The following is a 22,444-nucleotide window of genomic DNA, read 5'->3' on the forward strand; positions in this document are numbered from 1 at the left end:
GAGAGAGAGAGAGAGATAGTTATTTACCTCTGTGGCAAATGTGGGCCCTTTTGTATCAACTTAGTTAAATGACAGGTTGGTGGGGGAGAAAACTTAATGTTACACTCTCCAGAAAATGGTAGACATTATGTTACAATCGTGTAATATGGTATAACGGGAAATAGAACAGTCACGATTTTCAGTTGTCAGATTTGTAACTGATTTTGATTTGCTACCAGTCTTTGCGCTTCTGCAAAACGATATAATTGTTACAAATTCCAGGGCAAAGTGTGATCGGAATAAAGATATTCATTAAGTTTCAGAATTACGGGTCTGCTTCAGCAAACTAGGGATCTAAAAATTGTCCGTGACGGGAAAGAGCACGTTTTAGTGTGCCAGCTGTAGATACTAATTGGTTCTTAACTTAGTTTGAAGAACACTTTACGAGACCCAATGTCTGTAGTTAAATAATTACAAAACTTTTGACCAGTCTGTAAACGGAGATTTAATGATAAATACCCTAGATTTGTTAGACGGCCAATCTAGCTAGTAAGCAGATCCCTTATCAAGGACTTTTTGTGCACTTTTGCGACATTATTTTTCTTTCTTTCTTTCTTTCTTTCTTTCTTTCTTTCTTTCTTTCAATTACTATGCCTTCTACAAATTCAGTTGGCTAACAATGCATTAGGGTGTTAGTGGATATAAGAACACTACACGACGTACTGTCCAATCCAACTCGGGATTTTTTCTACCTGTATGCAGATTTTGCTGACGTTACTTGATCCGTCTTATTGACCTGTGCCAATATATGGCTTACGTTGTCTAATTGCATTGGTATTTTTCGTCCACCTATAGGGCAGTCAGTGGCTGGTCTATAATGCTTGCAAAAGTTCTGTCATTTGTTTATTTGTCAGTCATATTCAATGCATCATGTAAGACTGTTAATTTTTTTTAAAAAATGACCAATGAATAAACAAGAAAAATATATCAGTACAGATGACAAAAGACTCCCTTCTCTGTGACGTGTTTGTAAGTCATATTGACAGTAAGGTTGACGTATTTCAAGAATATTTCTTCACGATCTCGAACGGCTGTTTATTACAGTTCAAACCCAATAAGGAAGACAGACAGATAGAAAGTTATCGTGACAGATTTTCCGTCCGGATATATTTCGTAAAATATGTTACAAAGAAGCTAAATATACCTGACTATTGTCTGTCTAGGATACATTCTGACATCGTATTGAGTCCATGATTCGTTTAAAATTGCTTCCTTTTCTCTCACAGTAAACTAGATTATCAGAAACTTTTCAGTATCTTAAACAGTAAGGACTACTTCGGATTATTTCAGGCTACGTTGTTTTCAGTATCACAAGACAAGAAAGCATCGGAAGTACTGGAAACACTGAAGGTCAATGATACATGCAAGCTCTACGTGATCACGGGCATCTGGTGGTTCTTGTAACACAGATTCTTTCTGTATCTGAATAAGCGCTCTCGTCCATATGTCATGCATAAAGATCACTAAGTCTTAACAAGAATTGTTACTAAGAAGGGGGCCACGATCATTGCCATCTCACATCAGACCGCGTTGGTATGAGTATCTGGCTCGGCCAATGTGGTTATGTGAGGAAGCTTGTCAGTAGCTTTCCGTATCTCGGTGGATTTGACCTCGGTTTGTCCAGTTTCTTCCACCACAATTTATACTGGACGTCACGTATAGCCTATAGTGTGCTGGAAAAAGGCGTTAAACCCAAAATATCAATAGCTTATTTAGAAAGGAATTAACTTCAGATTTGTTATCATCTCATAGAACACATGATTCTCACGTGATTCTCACAAGCACGAATATGTTGTTTTCAGTTTTTAAGAAATAATTAAACCACGTGAAAGTTCGTACAGTATTTGTAAGTGACAATAACTTTAGCTGTTATTTGAATTGTTTATTTAAATTAATACATAAACAATTATTTGAAGACGTACAACGATTACACACTAGTCTTTGGAAACAAGAAGAGCGAAAAGCTGCGAAAAGTTTGTACAAAATTAATTTCCATCTTAAAATGTCAGCATAACGAAATAGCTGTTACCGTTATATCCAAAACATATATGATAAAATACTTATGAAAGAAAGAGAACAAATTCCTTCAGGAAATTTTACAAGTTACGAATGAAAATAATGCTAATGTCCAGTAACACGTTTCCGACAAATTGTATTATTTCCGAGCAAATATTAACGTATTTAGAAACAAATACAAATGTTTTCTAAACATTCCAACAAGTGATACCAATTGCTGAAAAAACGATCTATTTCAAGCACTGGAATAATGCACGTCACTCTTAGGCTGACTTTAAACTAAGAAATTTTCTAACTTTCCTCAGTATTTATATATATATATATATATATATATATATATATATATATATATATATATATATATATATATATATATATACAGCAATAACATTTGCAAAAATTAAATTTCGCACACACATTTATATGTACGAATTAAGTTTAAGCAGAAACAAATCTTCGTATATCGTTCGCGGGAACAAATAACGCAGTTTGCAACGGATTGGACAAGAGGCTAACCAATGTCATAGCCAATTGCCTACGGAGTACTTCACGACTGGTTCAGATAAATTAGATATTCGGAAAGCCTGAAAATCGTTATTAGGGATATAACAATACTTTAACCTTTTAATTTAGTTTCTTATACATGTGGAAACGTGGGATTCCGTTGTAGTATTTTTAAACAATTATTATTGTTATTATTATTATTATTATTATTATTATTATATATGTGTGTGTGTGTGTGTGTGTGTCTACCGTAGCGCTCTTAGTAAGAGGGGTGGTTAATTGGATTTTGCTGGCGTTATCTAGAGGATGACCTCCCTCGATATAATAGCCCGGTGGGAGTGAAAAGATAGAATTTCAACAGAGAACTGGGCAAGACTATTGGGAAGAAATAATGAAATACGAGCCCCCTTAGACAAGAAAAATAACAAATTTAATCAAAACAAATTAATAGCAGCATTTCCAGTTCAACTTAAGTTATGTCAACAGAATTTGATAGCAGTGTCTAATTTGGAATTATTTCATCATAATAACGTGTGGTGAAAAGAGCGCAATGTCCAGGACTTACTGCATCACGTCCCCCCACCCCTTGACCGTGTATCAATGTATTCCTTTTTCCTCGAGCCTTCCTATTTTCTACGCTTCACCCCTTCCTGGACTTCCTAGTCCTTTATCTTGAACTCGTCACTCCTTTTTTTTAGAGACTTCCCTCTTCGGCCTGTCCCGTCTCTCCCCAGAAAGCTGTTCCTTAAAGGACAATATTACCCCTAAATCTATATATGTACCACGTTCTCCACTGAGAAGTCTCGAATTTTGAAGTACAGAAAATTTAAAGTTGAATGCAATTAGCAATTAAGGTTATCGCAGTTAACCCAGGAAAGTCTTTGTGAAGGGTCACTCTGAACTTTCGTCGATCATCTCCCCCATGTCAGTGTAAACTTCAAAGGAACAATATTTCCGAACCAGTGAAATTGACCGCGGTATCTTAAACAGTCTTTAGAAGTAAACATTTGAGCTACCAACCCTAATCGCTTGGTAGGAGCCTATGTCCACTTATCATATTTTCAAAGGGAAAATTGTCACGCACTGTCGTACACAGATTCTGAGCTGTCTAAATCTGATGAAAGAAATGATTTCTTTGGGAAAGATTAGGGAGCCTTGCCTACGATTGGGTAGAATGAATTAGGGCGTACACTTTAGAGCAATCAGACTTTAAAAGTGACGACCCTAGTGTAAATTCTTTAGTCTGGAAATTTCATACGAGAGGAAACTTTGTCTCGACTCCGTGTGTGAAGTGGCAAATTTTATGTCGATCTAACAAGAATACATTAGCTGAGACCAGACAACCATTAATTAGATTTATGGAGACAAGCGCGTATCATATCGCCATACTACCGTGTACGGTAATGTCCTTTAGAGGGAGAATTCTGTTCCTAATTAAACATTTGTTTATACGGCAGCCAGGCGGACAATTTAGGACGAGGAAAACTTCATTTTCATGGTAAAGTTGTCACAATTGAGAGAATGCAGAAACTCTGTTACTCAAACTACCAGGGTCAAGTTGACCCTGACTCTGGCGCCTCTGGAAAAAAGGCGGCAGAGATATTTGATTCTGATTGGTACGTTAAATGAGAGGGCGTGTTCCAACACAAAATTTCATAGGTTTTAATATCGCCCGCATCGAATTTTAATCAGTCTAAGCTTTTCCTACAAGAGGAGATCCAAAGGTTATGACTCCGGAAATTTGCAAGAAATTTCCGTAAAACTGTTGTCCAAAAGGGGGACGATTGTCGAAAGGAACCGACGAACTAATCTACCGATTAGAGGGAGGAAACGTTGACGGCAAAGGTAGTGTGGCAATTCCATGTAATTTGCTGATGCCATATATAATGCTTTGCTGAAGTTATTTATTTGTATCTGCATGAATCTTTTTTCTACATTCGTGTAATAATTTGCTTTATGAAGTATAACTGTGTTGAGTTTATGCATAGGAAGTTGTACATTAATCTTCTTTAGATAAGTTTGACGAATTGTTTGAATTTGTCGTCTTGTTTGCATAAGAATGATGTTCTAAGAATTTAATGCATTACATTAGTTAATATGATTTCAAGAATCCGTGTGAATTCGCCGAATTTAGAAGATTTCACGTATGATTAAGAATAAGTGTGTATTGACGGAAATGATCTAGTAATTGATTGACGTGATGTATCCTATTTATTCGCTGTGTATGTGGTAATGTGTAAGGTCAAGGCGTAACGAATTAGCCATTTGACTAACTAGGGTCATTATAGGACATGTGGAGTCGATTGATAGCCTTAGCGTCTGTTTAGCACTGATAGTGAAATCTGATAACGAGGGAGAATAATGAAGAATTAACCGTTTCATAAATAACGGGAAATTTAGGTTGTCTCTATTTATATTTATTTAAAAGGGAGAAAATAGCTCCAAAGACGTACGAACGAATGAGGGACGTTATTCTGAGACCTATACGGAGAAGCATAGAGAAGAGTGCAGTGAGACATATAATCCTGTGACGCAACCCTGCGACGTGTTAATCTCTGAAGAAGTATTTTGAGAGTGTCCTGAGACGGGTGGTAGAAAGTATCATCCCGAGATCCAAGGGGTCTGAACAGCGACAGAGGAAGCAAAAACAGACTGAGGACGAGCAGGTTATGAAATCATACAAGACGATGACTTCGATTGTTCACTCGATCTTATGATGAACTAAATCTATCAGTAACAGATTGGCTATCTTATTTAGATCTATTTGCGTTTTCTTTGTATTTCGGTGAAAGTTAAATTTCTAAAAGCAGAGTACACTCCTGATGTAATGAATTTTCACAGTGTTTGTAAGTAATTGATTAAATTGTTTGTTTATATGTACGGGGGCTCGTGTTGGTTTGTTCTATATACCTGCTCAGATCTCTATCTATTCCACCTATAAGTTTCACCACTTATATTTCTATTTACTCGAACCGGGCAATAACATCGAAGGCGGTCAACCCCTAGATAACGAAAACCAAATACGGAGAGACATTCACTTCCCCCGTGTAACACCGTGGAAGCCTAAAGATTAGTGCTTTCCTCGTGAAACAAGAAAGGGACCAGTTGGTCGTGTATAAGGTAAGGCATGTTTAGTGCTAGGACGCGGAAGTCCTGAAAGAAAAGCAGCGATGAGGTACGCAATTTTAGTTTCAGGTAACATTATATTATTCGATTGCTTGTTTTATGCAAATGTGTTTGCTACGACTAGGTTTCTATATTATGTATTGTTTATTCAATTCATGGAAATGTGATGATGCTAGAGTTGTTATGCAGTTTATCTTTTAATTATACAGTTATTAGTTTATTGGTAGAATTGATTGCATGCGATCCAAATGCTCACATGTATAAGATTTCATATGGTTATATGAAATAACATCTTTTGTTGTTAGGACGATACAGATCATCGTGAATTAACGATAATTACTTAATTATATCTGATTTTTTAATGCTTGGATAACCTTGTAGTTAAGGAATGCCGTGAGTTACATTTCTTTTTAATTTTATGCAATAGTGATCGAACATGTAGTATCATATGTAAATTAATACGGTAATACTTAGTAATCACATGGAATTCAAGACTTGCCGCTGGAAAGCGAGGTCAATGTCCTACCGTACTAAGTCAGAATTTACTCGGTGTGTGGATAGCCACAGGCTCCGAATAACTTTAAAAGAATTGTATGTACATTTAAATAATATGTATCCAGTATTATGGGGTGAATTTGTCCTTTAAGGAACAGCTTTCGGAGAGAAGGACGAGATAGTCGGAAGACCGGAGTACGGGAAAAGAAAGAAAGAAGGACGAGGTCAGAGTAAAAGGACCAGGAAGTATGAAGGGACAGAATGTAGAGAGTTGGAAGGATGAACTAGGAGACGTTGATATACGGTCAAAGTGAATGCAGGTGATGCAATCAATCGTGGCCATTGCGCTCTTTCACCTTTCGTTATGATGATGTGATAAATACAAAATGGACACACCTGTTAATTCTACTTATGTAATCTAACTTGAATTTGAATTACCGTTTTAATTTGTTTTGATTAAATTTGTTATTTTCTTGTCAAAGGGAGCTCGTATTGTTTATTTCTTACCAGTATTATCGCTCAGTTCTCTGTTGAAATTCCATTCTTCTTTCACTCCCGCCGGGCTATAATATCGAGGGAGGTCATCCTCAGGATAACGCAGCCAAACCCAATTAACCACCCCTCTTTATAAGAGGGCGACGTTACATCCATGCACGTTAATTTCCTCATTTACGTTACTCAGAAGCTTACTAGCTATCCACACTGCATACATTATGAACTAACCCAATAGAACATCATCCTCGCTTCACAGCGACAGGCCATAATTAACACGTTGGCGGTATATCTAACGTTACCGTATCTCTTTACCTACGCTACCACATGCTCGATAACTACTGCATAAATTTCACAAAATTTTAACTCACAGCAATCCTTAATTTACAAGAATATTTAAACATTACAAAATCAGATATAAATATGAGATTATCGTTAACTCACAATAATCAGTATCGTCCTAACAGACAAGAAAATTATTTCATATAACCCCATGAAATCCTAGACAATGAAAACGTGGATAGCATGTAATCGTCAATACTATCAATGAACTAGTAACTGTAAAATTAAAGAGATAAATTGCATAACAACTCTAGCATCAACAGATTTCCAAGAAATTGAATAACGATACATAATATGGATCCTAGTCGTATCAAACACATTTGCATAAAAAAAACAATAAAAAATAGAAAATTACCTGGAAAATTAAAATTGCTCACCTTAGTGATGTTCTCTTACACAAATTGTGCGTCCTACCACTAAACCCTGACTTTTTTTTACAAGACAGCCACCTGGTCCCCTTTTCTTGTTTAACGAGGAAAACACTATTCTTTTTAGGCTTTCTCGGAATAAAACTACTCTCTCTCAGGAATTGTAAGACTAAAGAACTTCGATCAAGGTCGTCACTTTAAATTCACATTACTTCTAAATCGTAAGCAGCGGTTCCTAAATTATCAAAAGATAATCCATTTCTTTCGTCAGATTTTAGACAGACTAGAATCTGTGAACTACGGTACCTATCAATTTCCCTTTGAAAATGTTAATTTGACATGAGTTCCTAGCAAGCGGGTAGGGTTGGTAGCTCAAATGTTTACTTTCTCAGGACAGCGTTGCAATGCCCTGGTCAAATCTCACTTGGTCATAAATGCTAACCTTTCAAGTTTTAACACTGACATGAGGGGAAGAAAAGAAGAATGGTCGAAGTGACCCTTCACAAAGACGTTTCTGGCTGAAATGTGATAAAATTTTATTGCTCAATGCATTCAGCTTTAAGGTTCAATACAATTCAAAATTCGACACTTTACAGACAGTATGACTTTGATGAGCTATGCTGAAGACAGTGATCTTATAATATGGCTGTATCAATATGACATTACTGTTGGAAGTTGACATCTTATTTACAATATATACTACAGACAAATGGAAAAATATGTACAAAATATTATATAAGACTTGTAGATATTGTGGGCTCATTCAGAGTGACGATATTTGTGTCACATCATATAGAAGTATCTGTGAAAATTTATAATTAGAAGACAGATTAAACCATGGAAAATATTAAATACAAAACTAAAGGGGGATGTAGATATCATCATGAGTTAGTCAGAGAATTTATGTAGCCGTTGAAAATATTATACATGGTGGCTTCCTGTTCGACACCCTGGGTATTTTATTCATTACTTTGTATGATAATAGCTCTCAAATTATATTCCATTACAAAAATTCAAAGATAAAATAATCAATATTCGTAATTAATCCATTACAAAAATTCAAAGAAAAAAAATATTATTCCTAATTAAGTATTTTATGTCCGCATTCATATTCTTATCCCTACCTCCCTCCAGAAACGAAGGAAGAAACGAACAAACGAATAATTCAAAGTAAATATAGGAATAATAGAGAAACAATGAACAAATCGATTTACTGAAATAAAATGGCTTTGAATGGATGGAATTGACAAAGGATGAGCATATGGGTGAACTTATCACTGACAAATGAAATTTAAAAAATGAAACTAAAATTTTCCCATTATTAGATCGTCAAAGCAATTTAAATATTTCAGTGATTTTTAATGAATTCCTATACATGAACAAATCTTTGATAGTTTGTTCACAGAGGTAAACTGGAGTGCACGGGAAGTTCATTATATGGTGCCTCAGTTTTCACTAGAGTGTTAAATCCTGATAACTTTCCTACTTATTTCTAACGCCGTTAACAGAAGCGTACCATCTGTCGGGTTCAATCTCGCACGTGCTGTAGGTTATCCCATTAAGGTCAAGCTGGACTCTAATTAGGCGTGTGTGACTTTGTTTTTATTTATCCGTAAGAGAGTAATGTTGAGGAAGTAATTAGTGTGTTAATTAGTGGGCCTTAACCGCTTTCCTTAGCACTGTCTCACCACACTATTATGTGCATCCTTGTCCATAACCTCAAAATCTAACAAATTTCATGTTTTTAATGAGAGAATATAAATGGACCGGGCATGTAGTCTTTTCCATAAGAGGCAGTCGGATGAATTTATTTTCCTTCTCTTATATTGTTTTTTATAGCAATTTCATTTACCTAGCTCTTCTCTGTTAAGTTGCTTTTATATAAAAGCAGATATCTGTAGTGACAAAATTAAATAAAGAATGAAAGCAAAACACATGAAAAGAATAGTCGCTGTTATGAATTTAATGCCTTTTTTTCAGCACATGATAGGCTTTACATATCGGCCAGGTTATTTGGTGGAGGAAGGAACCAGGAGAATCCCTCGAAAACACAGACGGACCGGAAGTTAATGACAAGCTTTAACACGCTCATCATGGCCCAACCCGAGACACTTACCCACGCGGACAGAGATGAAAATGTCAGTGATTGGTAAAGGCAAGTACAATATACGATTCGGTCGGTCTCACGGGGGTCCATGAAAAGAATAGAAAAGTGTGCAAAAATCAGTATATCAGTTAATATCCAGTAATAAGCAGTATAAGGAATTTAAAATAACAACAGCAGCAGCAGCAGAAAACAATAACAACAACAACATGAATAATAATAATAATAATAATAATAATAATATACTACTACTATTACTACTACTACTACTACTACTACTAATAATAATAATAATAATAATAATAATATCATTAATTTATTCAGGGAGTCACTTTTAGCTACGAACTAGTTTAAATTATAGTCCTACAATTAAAATAAATATTCATATAATTAATAAACGTCCACAAGGTTGATGTCCACTACATAAAATACAACAAATATAACAGAAATTAATGCAAACTGTACAAGGTTAACAAATTACCATTACATCAATATATCACAGGTACCATGTTAAAATATTTTCCATTCATAAAATCAGAATTGCACATTAAAATTTGTGATGTGGTATAATTTCTTAACAGCCGAATCACAAAAGTACTCGTTTAATATCATGCAACATACTGTTCTATAAAATTACCAACATCAGCAAAAATATTTCTTGAAATATTCTGTACGAACTTTTGATGTTATCACTTGTCATTTACTACCTGTGATAATGCTTCTTACAAACTTTAAACAATTAGATAGTCTGGTATATACGGGTCCTTGAAAAATAAAAACAGCTTTTCTAAAAATAATATCAGCTTGAAATGACGTCATATTTTTTAATATCTTTAATATTTAACATAACTGTGGCTTTTGATCTTTGTATGTTTTATAGTGTTAGCATTATTACATCTCTATGGTCTTTAAATAAGTAATAAAAAGAGTGAGAAACAACAAGCTTTGTAAAATTCAACAAATAATTTATTTCCATAGAATACAAAGTGAAAATGCAATTTAAAAATACTTACGATATTACGAATTCAAATCCCACACAATCATAAAATTATAGACACATGTCCTAATGATTAAAGGTCTGAATAAACTTTAATGGCAATCCAAAATAAATCCAACGCTGCAAGTGTTGATGTGCCTGTGGTGGCCCGTGCCAACAGTCTTTTGCTGAATCACAATAATGCAATCCAAGAGTATATCCTTATTTGAATTTCACTATAAATGCATAGTTAATATCTCTTTCGAAGAAAATAATTTTAGATGATGAGCACTTTGTATTTCCGGTGAATATGTAAGTTTAAGAAATAAATTCCAGCCTAAATAAAAAAAATGGACACAGCAATGATTCTTCCTTGTGATCTTACAGTACGCATGAATCATTTCTCGATAAAACAAGACTATATGGTCCTCTACTTGATCTCAGGTCACAATTAACATTTTCTAATAAAATAGTTATTACCTTATGTAGAATTTAATAATAGAAAGTTACCAATATTTACAAGATAAAATCTTAGTTATAATTAGAATGTCTATTAATAAATTTTTATGAAAAACATAGTAAAAACAATGTCCTTGACTCAGGCCAAAATAATAATCCTAATAGTTAACCCATATTCATAGAGAAAATATTAGCTATGGAATAGTTGTTTACAGAATTAAAAATATCAATGATTCAGGTCAGGTAGAAAATGAGCTTGATTTTTATACAAGGTTGTCCAAAAATAAAATTATCCATAAATTATATTGAACTAAAAAGCAAAGAAATAATGAAATTAAATAAACATAACATAATATAATAATAATTATGGGGTTCTTTCCATGAAGTATAATCAGGAGGAACCTCTCCCCCAACTGTATTGAACATTTTAGAATCAACTATTTTACATAAAACTTCAAACCGTTTTCATAATTCCTATTGTCTTAGATACTTTGATGATAAAGCCTCTCTTTATTTTAACTGCTGAATGTTGAAAGTATCTTTGATTTTCTTCACTGACAGCATGGTTTTCAAATTGATCGCTGTGGTGGCCATATTGGATCTAAGATTGATACCATTTTCATTTCAGACCAATTATATACCAAAAGAATTCTTATGATAAAAACCCCAAGTAAAAATGACTTTCCAGTTAAGAGAGTAACAATGACAAGATTTGAACATGACCTTCTTTGTGGCAATGCAGGACATCATATTGGCACCATTTTAATTTTGAACCAACAAGACATCTTAGAATCTTCTGGTGAAAACCACATGCTATTGGTGACAGCATAATATCGATATGACCAGTCATCTAGGAGAAGTAGTAATAACAATATTTTCAAGATGGCCACTGTGGTGGCCATAATAGAGGTCAGATTAACACTGTCTTCATTAAGGACAAACTAGATACCATAAGTTTTTCAGCAAAACCCCAATGTTGATATGAGAACAAGTAGTGTGAAGAAGTGAGAACAATATTTTTTAGATGGACACTATCACATCCATATTCAGTGTCTGTGCAGCACCATTTTCTTTATGACCAATTAAACATCATTAGAAGTCTTTTTTGTAAGAAAGACATGTTGATATTACCATCCATTCAGGAGTAGAATTAACAAGATTTTCAAAACGTCACTATGGTGACCATATTTATGTGCAAGTGGCACCAGCTCATTTGCAACCAGGTAGGCACCATAAAAGTCTTCTGGAGAAAACCCATTGTCAGTATGACTTTCGGTGTGCTGGGTGGTCACGTGGTCTAAAGCACTCACCTTTATGATCAATCTGACCTCTGCCCATGTGGGTTTGAGTCTTAGGCTTGACCATTATGGTTATGTGAGAAATAGCTTCCCATGAGTTGAAGGTTCTTACTGGGGATTTCTCAGGTTCTTCCTCCACCTATCATACTGGCCACCATGTATAGTCTAATGTGTGATGCAAATGGCATACACTACAACATGTCAATCAGCAGGACTATCAACAACAAGATTTTCATAATGAGCCTCAGATTTGGCACCATTTTCATATCTGATCAACTAGACATCATAAAAAGTCTTTTAGGGTAAACCCCTTGTTGATATGATCATGCTTCCATTTTAAATACTTCTTATGCATATTCTTTAATAGACATTTTACATACTATTTATGTATATCCAGTAATAGACATTTTACATACTTTTTATGTATATCCTCTAATAGACATTTTACATAGTTCTTTCCTTTTAGGAAATTAAACACATTGCATATCTTATGATCTTCAGTAATAGTAACTATTATTTTCTCCTTCATATTAGTACTAAAATGTTAGTACTATATTTAATTTGTAGACTAAAAGAAAGAAAGAAATAAAATAAAAGAGGAAAAGGTGCAAATGATAAATCAGATTCATGCTTCCAGTCAAGTAGTACTACTACCCGTATCTTTCACTCGTCTACTCTGTAATATCTACTTTCTAATTGCTAGTATTTGAGATGAACTGCATACTGCATGGACTCAGATGAGCCAGGAAATTTAGGTCATTGCAGTTTGTTAGGACTAAGGAGTAGAATGAAAATATACCCAATATGCCAGTGCATTATGCAATGGCAGATCAGGGTCTATGCTGCTTGCAGTTGGACTCAACTTATAAGCCAGTACATATAATAGGTTTTTCACAATATGCTGACACAGGAAGAAACAAACTATTTCAGAAACATCATACTTATTAGCCAAAACAAAATTAGCTAATGTAAAACAAATGCATACTAATATTATGGTGTGTACAGGTACATCAGGAAATAAAACAAGGGCGTCTCTACATTACCATATATGTTAGGCTCCAAAGAATAGACTTGCTGACACTTACTGATGAATATATGTGTCTGTGGGTTGGTAATTTGGATTTTTAATGTAGCTTTAACATTTTTCCAGTCTTATTGCTACAGTGTCTGCAGTGTGGCAGTTTATAGTGATGTCTAGCACTAGGGAATTATGTCACAGACATGTGGCATCTTGTCCCACCCACTCACATTATCCTGACATCAGGCTGACCAGTCCTAACATTAACCTCTTAATGATGAGCACCAAATGAGGCAGCTGCAATCATAAGTCTTTGGTATTACTGGGATAGGTTTCAAAATCGTGACCTTCTGCATCTGAGGCAGATGCTGTAACCACTTAGGCCACTCGATCAGCTGATAAATATATGTAAAATGATATCACAAACTATTCAGTGAAATATATGGTCCATCAATTCCAGTAAAAGGAAAAGAAATTGTGGCAATTCCCAATATAATTCTCAAAGCAGAAAACAAAAAATATTAATCTCCAGCAAGAAAAATATTCAAATTGCCAGTGACACAGCCCTTCCATATTACCCTACTTATATACTCCATTTATGTTTTTGTATATGGATAAAGGGAAACAACTCTATTAAATATCAGGACATTTATTAGTCCATACCGGTAATACATTTTGATTGTCACAAAATCATTTGATGGTACAGTAGTTGGATTAAAGGAATATTGTTGTTAGAAAAGTTGCAACTCAACAAAATATAAGAACTGTCAGACAAATCTGATTATCTCTAAATTACCATCTGTTTCGAGATCTATAGCATTTATTCTGTTTGGTGTTTATAGATGCGTAAACATCATGCATAATGAATTTTCTTTGTTATACATGTAAACCTATTACATGTATATGTCTGTCATGAACAATAAGAGGAAAAGAATGAATTAAATCACACCATGTACAGCTAAACAAGGAGTCTTGAGATGCTATCAAATCAGATTACTGCATCAAATAATATTGTTTCAAAAAGATAAAGAGAGATATTAGTTCTAACGTAATGAGATTTACAAGATTTGTATTTTGATGAATGCCAAAAAGCTTAAAGCATGCAATCACAAATAAGTTGTATTACTAGAGGTTTATTACCAGTCAATTAGGTCATATCTGTGTATTAAAACTGATACTTTTTCCATTCCAGTTAATGTATCTATATACAAGAAAATAAATATATGCATGCAAATATGAATTTTTATGAAGTGTATTACTGTACATATAACAGTCTCTAAGTGTGTCGACTGTTGAATGATTTGAGCAAATATAAGACTTTGAAGCATAAATAGGTCCAGTCTGTACATTTGATTCCTTTTCTTTCCTGGTTTGGGGACTCCAGTTGGGGTTGTGAGCAGTTGCAATAAGTGTTATATCACTGAAAGTGTGGCCAGGGGAGCAGAAGTGTTCTGTACAGCTTCTGTACAGCTTCTTTGTCATCCAATCCGATCTATGAAGGTTGATCCTTTTGTGTAGTTTTTCAGTTTCTCCAACATACTGAAGGATACAGATCTTACATGTGATGAGATAAATGACATTCTCTGTTTTGCACGTTTTGTTTAGACCATGTATATTTAATTAATTTTCTGTAGTCACTGTGCTTGAAAATGTCCTGGTCTCTATCATATGTTGACAGGTTTTGCACCTTTTATCGCCACAGTGGGCCAGATTGACTAGGGTGGTCTTGATTAGTGATTGGTGTTAGCTTTGCCCTGACTAGGATGTCCTTGAGGCTTTTTGGTCTCCGGTAGGCAACTACAGATTTGTATGGGAGGATTAACTTTAGTGCGTCTGACAATTCCATGATGGACCAGTGTTTCCCGATGATTTTACCTACTTTGGGATTGTCTGAATGATAGGTCAGGATAAATGGTATCCAATCAGCCTTAAAAAATCCTTCTTTCCATATTTTAGTAGGTCATTGTGGTTTGTTTCGTTAGCCCTTTGGGTTGCTTCCGTAATCAGGTCTTTGTCGTAGCCTCGGTAAATTAAATGTTTAGATAGTTTTTCAGACCTGTTTAGGAATGATTCATCGTCGGAGCAAATTCTGCGTATCCTCAGTGCCTGGCTATATGGTATGTTCCTAATGCAGCGTTTTGGATGACAGGTGCTTGGGAAGAGATACTGGTGTTTGTCGGTTGGTTTGGAGTAGATGTCTGTATGGAATTTGTTTACTACCAGTCGTCTGGTTGTTGTGTCCAGAAAGATATGGTTTGAGTTGGAGATTTCTGCCTTGAATTGTATTGAGGGATGGAAGTTGTTTGCCTTTGATATAAAATCATCCAGACTTTTTCTTCCTTGTTGCCACTTCATATCTATATCATCGATAAAGCGTACCCACTGGTTTAATGTAAGTTCAACCGATGCTAAATGTTGACGATCAAGTTTTCCCCATAAAACTGTATATATAAAGTAAAAAATGGCAGGTCATTAATAAGAGTTCTTTTCTTATATATTTGATTGCAAGAAATCCACCATTAGGGTTTCCCAGTATGTCTGTCATTGTCAATATGAAAGAGTTTAAGACAAGAGCTGCATGCTCAATGCAGATTACCTCTCAATACATTTTGATTGTATATAATGTACAATAATGTTCATCACAAACTGTCTCAATAAAACTCCATTAAAAATATAGCGGATGATGCCCTATAGACAATATGATTACTGAAACAAAAAAACGTTACCCTTTAAAAGATAAGATAAACTCAAACACCTCAAATTGTCATGCATCGTCCGCTTTCCTCGACATCATTCACTGTAGCATAATGTGCCTGCAGATCATGCTTTATGTTGTCTGTTCTACTGATTATTCCTAACAGACGGCACAGACCCAGATCTGTCAGCATGATATGTGATTACTTGTACAAAATCTGATACAGAGAAATCCTAAGTAAATCAGATCTTTGAAATGTTTACATGTTTAGAACCTGTGATCTTCTTAGTATCCCTGAGCTACAAAGTATGATCTCTGGAAAATGTATAAAACTGTATGAGAATAAACATAACAATTTTGCAATTGATACATTCAAAAGTAAACCGTAACATTTTAAGTGAAAATTATAAAACAAAGCTATTAACAAATTATTGGACAAGAAAAGAGGACTAAATATACTGAAAAGGGTCTCATAAGAAGGAGGCAACGGTAAACAATAGATTCATGTTATTGTGTTCTCATGCTCACCTATATGTGATGAGATATTCTGGATAAACTTGGGCTCCTTCGTAAAATACAAACTCCGGGAAATTCCGACATCCCTCTCCCACCACACAGTCATAAAAAATATTACCATGATCTGTGCATTTATCATGTCTGCATTTTCTACATGGGGGCCGGTTGTAAACTTTGCTTGTGGCTTCAATGAAAACATGTCCCAAACAAGCACGTACTGGGAACATTTTCTTCATCCCATTTGATCTATTTTGCTTGTCATCTGAAATATTTTAGAAAACGGTACAGGATAATAATTCCATCATTCAAACTGTATGACCGAGTCTAAATTCATAACTCATAACGTGGCTGTATGACTGAGTCTACATTTATGTCACAAATATTTTGCTTACAATAACGTTTATTGTATACTCTAATTTAAAATTAGCATCAGACATGAAATCTCTAAACATTCCAGTAAGCTAACAATTACAAATATTTTTTTTTTAAAAAATTGTTAACTTGTTACTCAACTTTGTTCAAAATGTCATTCATTATGCAATGGATTATATGAGGTAATATGGATGGGTTCATACTGCAAAAGATGTGTCATGTCATAGTGTCATCATTATAGAGGTTCTTTAGGAGACAAAAGGTAAATATAAATTGGTCAAAATGTTCAAAGAACTTAGACACAGTCAGTGACAAAACCCAAGCCAATATAATTGGCAGTGTTTTGGATGAGCTATGCAATTTTTGTGACACATTGCCTCAGGCAACATTATGGACAAAAACATGCCTTGAGTCAAGTGATGCCATTTACAAATATGTAGGTTTTCACCTCCAATTTTGATAAAAGAAATTTATTTTGAAAAAGCAACGCAGCACAAGAAAAGCACTAAAGTAGCAGTTATTTATAAATAAATGATAATTATCACTGCTGGTATTTCTGTCGTGGCAGTTCTGATATTTTTTATAAACACCTTGAGTAACTGAGTCAGCTTAGATTTAAAGTTAATGCACAAAGACCCAACGTGAGCCAAATGACGATGATGTAGGATAGCGAGATTTGATATATGTCGGTAAGCTGGAAACTATTTCCTTTAAGTTTCACAAAGAATGGGCTTTACCTGCATATTGGTCATCTTTGGTTGAGCTCTCTGCACAATAAATACCTTTTCCAAACATCGTATTTTGTGATAAACGGTCGTCTAATCCCTGACTTGCTATGGAGTATACTACATCTTCCTTCGTCCCATGGAAGAGATAGTGTTCATTGATTTCAGGATGAATGTCTGTTGCCAACACAATGCTACCTAAGATATGAGCAGTGGTCATTAGCGGACCCTTCTTCAGACACCTGATGGACATAGGACACAATTAATTTTACTATATGTTATCTATATTGGTTTCTCAGTACTGACCTTTCCACTGTGTGACAATCAATACAAATCATATGCTAATCTAAAATACCTTCAAAGATGACTTCACGGTGAAGTTCTCGTCAAAGGTTGACCTGGTCTTTTTTTAGATGCTGAACTGTCAACACATCACCATGTAAACAGAACACAGATTTCACTTCCGGATCATCACCAAGGCCTTATTACTCACTGTGCACTGTCGCCGAAATACACACATACAACACCCTGAGCTCATATTATCAAGAATAAACAGTTACCTTTAAATCCCTACCAAAAATGCATAAATAAAACTCTTCTATCACCACCAAAATGAGAAAGGAAAAAATGTTCTAAAAATAGACTAGAACTACATTCGTGGGTACTGAACTGGAAGTATTAATTGTGAACCGATTCCTGATGTCATTAAATGGAGTTATGGTTCCTTGCTTGGCAGCTTTCTTGAAGACTGTCTGTCTATAGTGTGCGTATTTATCAAACACATCAATATTTTCAATACGTTCAATTTTGGTGACATCTATATTTGTGTAGTTCAATTCCTGCAGTCCTTTAGCATCTTTCCCGTGTCCAACAAATTGATTTTGCCATGTCAAATAAACAACTTTCTTAATGTCATTGAATGTATTTTTGTCTACAGGAATAAACTGAAACAGAGACATCATGGAATAAATGATGAAAATATATAATACGATTTTAACCTAAAATGTTGCTTTGTTTTTATTGCAAGCTTCTTCAATATACAATTAAAACGTGTTGAATTGCTTGATGTAAACTTCGCATTATAATAAAAGCTGTTAGAAGATAACCATAGCTCACCAATACTAAACATTGAGAGTGAGAAACGACAAACACAAAAATCATTCCTTTTTCTAAGGAGATCCTTCATTGCAAGACAAGAACTACTTCTTAAACAGTTTTCTCACAATAAAACACTACAAGAGTGACAGCATATATTGTCCCTTGGGGTCACAAATAACTATGGATCTTTTAAGGAATTTTCACAAATACAGGACCGTGACTATTGGATTATAGCTATAGCACATTCTAAATATGAAAGTTCATGGTTATTTCACACCATGATTAATAAACATACATATATATTGATGCTATAATTAAGACAATAAATACAATTTCAAGCTTCTTTCTTACATATGCAGATGCCAACGCTGGTAAAGGGCTAATTCAGACCAGGCGCATTCAGTCCAAATTACGAGCTGATCCAGAAACAAAATGCCAGGTTGATTCGGACCATGTGCAATATTATTAAGTTTTGTTTAAACTAATATAGTTGGCATTATTTCCCAAGTACGTTGAGCAGTTGAACTCTGCATTTAAGGAATAACACATTTATGCTAAAGCAAATTACTGTCAAATTTTGATTTTATTCAATACAATAAGTAAACAGTATACGTCTCTATTCTACGAATCGTATGGACCTCGTAATAGTTAAAGGAAATGATAACGTAACGAAAACGGCATGTTCTCTCTGTTGAACGATTAAATATATCCCAAACATTTTTGTTTGGACCATAGTATGTTATGTTTCTGTGAGTTCATAATGATCCATTTAATTTTATGCAAATTGTTTAACAATACTGGTCTGAGTAGGTTAATATCTTTGTTAGATTGAACGATAAAAAGAACGTAGCTGAAGGCACGATTTGCATAAGAAATTAATTAAAACCATAGGTAAATTATAAGCATTACTATCAGATAGTGTTGAGAGCTGCCACACTGACCTAATTTTTGAAAAAGGTAAAAGCGTCTTTCAGATATATTAATTCAAAAATAATATTATATTTTCTATATTGTAAACACTTAAAAGTTAGTCTCGCTTTTTTAAAGTGCTAATAACTATCTTGTATAAATATAAGAGCTGCAAATTAATTATTTAGATTTTCTTGCTTCATTTGCAAAAACTGTAATAACTACTAAAATAAATCAGGTATATCCCATTGTTTTTTTATTCAATATTTCACATGGTCCGAATCAGCCTGGCGTTTGGGCTGATTCAGTCATGGTCCAAATCCGAACTTAGTCCGAATCATTCAGCATTAGATGACACTTATGTCAATGACGCCACAGTCTTTAACATGGTACATGTAAAAGCAAATTATTGGATTACTTAACAAAGAATGTATAAACAAGAAAAGTATGTGAATACAAACATTATTCTTAGCGATATTTTACAGTATAATTTTTGAACATGCATACCTCGTCAGTATATACAAAAAGTATATTTCAAAGAAACTTAAACTGTATATATTACCGTAGGTTTTGTCGGTTCTTTAGTCTCAGCATTCCATTGTTTGATGGATTTGCTGTCTTTGTACCGTGTCCAATAACAAGGTGGGTAAGCATCAGACTTGTACATATCCACCAAATAGTCCATGGGTCCTCTGGGATTGGGGCGTGCTTGTATAGCAAATATTTCAGAATAAATCATTTTTGGTACATAAAAATGATCAGTACAAGAAACCAAACAAATCTCATAAAAATATGTTCTTCAGTCCCATTGTTAAGTTATGTTGACTTTTGAATGTTTTTATTAATACAGGATACTCGACTAAGGAAAGTAAATAAACATCCAGTGGCAAAGCTAGGGCATAGCCTTCTGCGGGAAAAATCCAGGTCACGGTGGCATTATAGACAATCTTTTGAGATAGACGCATATGGCGAATATCTTCTATTGATATCTGTTTCTAAAGATTTGTTCATTCAAGAAATTTTGGGGATAATATGATTTTTTAAATGTGATAAACTAAAGACACTTCGCAAATAACCAAAGAAAACAAAACTGTTTTACCTAAAGAATCTTTGATTTTTTTTAATTATTTATTACACACCCACTTAATCTTACATGGCTGATCTGGTGTTAGATACAGATGCTCCGTCTGTGATCCCGTATCTTACACATAAAATTTGCATCTGGAACTAGTTTTACTAGAGATATTAAATAATCCACTTATAACATTTCGGAAATAATATATTGTTATACATTTTAAATGATTAAAAATGTCAATACACTTTTGTTCTTTTAAGAAATACAGTCACATTCGATGAAAATGTCTGCTTTTGCTGCTGCCCTGAGGATGATGGGGGGTGAACCGTAAGTAGCGATGGACAGTTTACAGGCATTTTACTGTATCTACCGCATATAAATTAGAGTTGGTTGAAGTTGACAACATTACTTTCGATATAATATTTGACAACGAGTTCTCAGACGAAGCTGTTCTGCAAAGTGACAACAAACATGAGACAGAGAGAGAGAGAGAGAGAGAGAGAGAGAGACTTTTACTGCTGAAATCTTGTAGTGAAATTTAAAAATCCAGACAATGTCAGAAAGACAGACTCAGGAGTCATGTCAAGATAAATGGATAATTAGCTCCAGTTTGCTAATTGCATCAAAGAGCTGAATTGGGCGCAAAGACCCTAAACTAAATGGTCTAAGAAAAAACGTTTGAACGCTGATCTCCTTTCCAGCTAGAGCAATAATGACACAGAGAGGAGACAATCCACAATGTAAATCATCTAAAACTTTCCAGTTTAAGCAATATACATTGAAGCTTCAAAGGTTCAAAACTATTTTCTGCGGAATATATTTTTAAGCAGCAAGATTAAATGAGCAAGTTTCAGTTTGTCTATTAAGATTACAGAGGACTCGAATCCGTTTAGTCAACTTGAGGACAAAACCAAAAAACATTTGCAGCATAGAGATAGGTGTATCACACAGTAAAGCAGCCGTTTTGAGAGCGATGCAAGTTTAGAACAATTACATGTTGCAGCAATGTTGTTGAGACTTTTTCATAGATAGAGAACACTCAAGGTGGTATATGTTTGCCTACATGTTAAATTCTTGACATTGTTCAGGTAGAAGATAATAATAAAAAGAAAAAAGAACAATACTATTTAGAATGTTCGTGTTAAAAATATCCAAATGAATATTAACAATCTAGTCCTCATCTTAGAAAGATGCCTAATCTTTGGTAGTTTTTTTCTTCAAAAATATATGCATAGATTATCACCTTTAAATTAAATGCATCAATAATTTTGTGTATAAAATTACAACATAAAAACAAGAGTTTGCAATTACTATATATGAATTAGCTTTCTGTTTAAAACGGATTGTAATTCATCACTGTTAGTCTGTGAAATTTGCCCAAAATATTTTCTTGGAGGTTCATTCCCTTAGGGTTGAGCTAACGAAGTCTGAAATATTTCTCACCGATAATATGAAATATTTCTCAAAGATAATCTAACTGGTGAAAATGTCCTGTAGCATACACAACGTTTAATTTTCACTACCTTCCTTCTATCGTTGACTGTTGGAATGTTTACCTTTCTTTCTCACTTTGTTGTTTCCTCTTATTGTATTGTTTTATTGTGTTGAATAAATAATTCTTATGATTCTTTCTGTAATTACAAACAAATTCTCCCAATTTTTCCTTCTGTTAGTTCCGAATCCACAAGCATTGTTGGAGAAGGAGATGAAGGTAGCACGGAAATCACCCAAAGCAACACTGGAGTGACCATCTTCTGGAAGAATTCTAGCCACAGCAGTGGTGGTTGTCGTAGTCAAGGTGTTATTGCTCCGAGTTT

The 22,444-nt window shown here is 34.4% G+C and overlaps 1 protein-coding gene and 2 long non-coding RNA genes across 3 annotated transcripts; 1 reads left to right on the forward strand and 2 right to left on the reverse strand.

The window, feature by feature from the left end:
• Nucleotides 1-2,967: 2,967 nt before the first annotated feature.
• Nucleotides 2,968-9,678, reverse strand: LOC149797609 (uncharacterized). Its single transcript, XR_016421545.1, has 2 exons — nt 9,499-9,678; nt 2,968-3,303 (listed from the first exon to the last, which is right to left on the reverse strand). It is a non-coding gene; the product is annotated as an uncharacterized LOC149797609 (long non-coding RNA).
• Nucleotides 5,610-6,661, forward strand: LOC149797610 (uncharacterized). The gene is made up of 2 exons (XR_016421544.1): nt 5,610-5,734; nt 6,333-6,661. It is a non-coding gene; the product is annotated as an uncharacterized LOC149797610 (long non-coding RNA).
• Nucleotides 9,679-17,348: 7,670 nt separating the features above from the next.
• Nucleotides 17,349-18,504, reverse strand: LOC149797611 (uncharacterized). The gene is made up of 2 exons (XM_089960781.1): nt 18,187-18,504; nt 17,349-17,804 (listed from the first exon to the last, which is right to left on the reverse strand). The coding sequence occupies exons 1-2, from the start codon at nt 18,502-18,504 to the stop codon at nt 17,538-17,540; spliced, it is 585 nt and encodes a 194-aa protein (XP_089816907.1). The 3' UTR covers nt 17,349-17,537.
• Nucleotides 18,505-22,444: the final 3,940 nt, after the last annotated feature.

Source organism: Sinohyriopsis cumingii, chromosome 6, assembly GCF_028554795.1.
Source record: "Sinohyriopsis cumingii isolate HCF-2022 chromosome 6, ASM2855479v2, whole genome shotgun sequence".
In the NCBI taxonomy this organism is placed as follows: domain Eukaryota; kingdom Metazoa; phylum Mollusca; class Bivalvia; order Unionida; family Unionidae; genus Sinohyriopsis; species Sinohyriopsis cumingii.

What these genes read in the sequence shown, in the direction of transcription:
- LOC149797611 (XM_089960781.1), bottom strand. Translation starts at nt 18,504, where the DNA reads ATGTCTCTGTTTCAGTTTATTCCTGTAGACAAAAATACATTCAATGAC. An exon ending in CCACGAATGTAGTTCTAGTC is followed by an intron (nt 17,805 to 18,186) that starts TATTTTTAGAAC and finishes TAAAATTAATTG; the next exon opens with TGTCCTATGTCCATCAGGTG.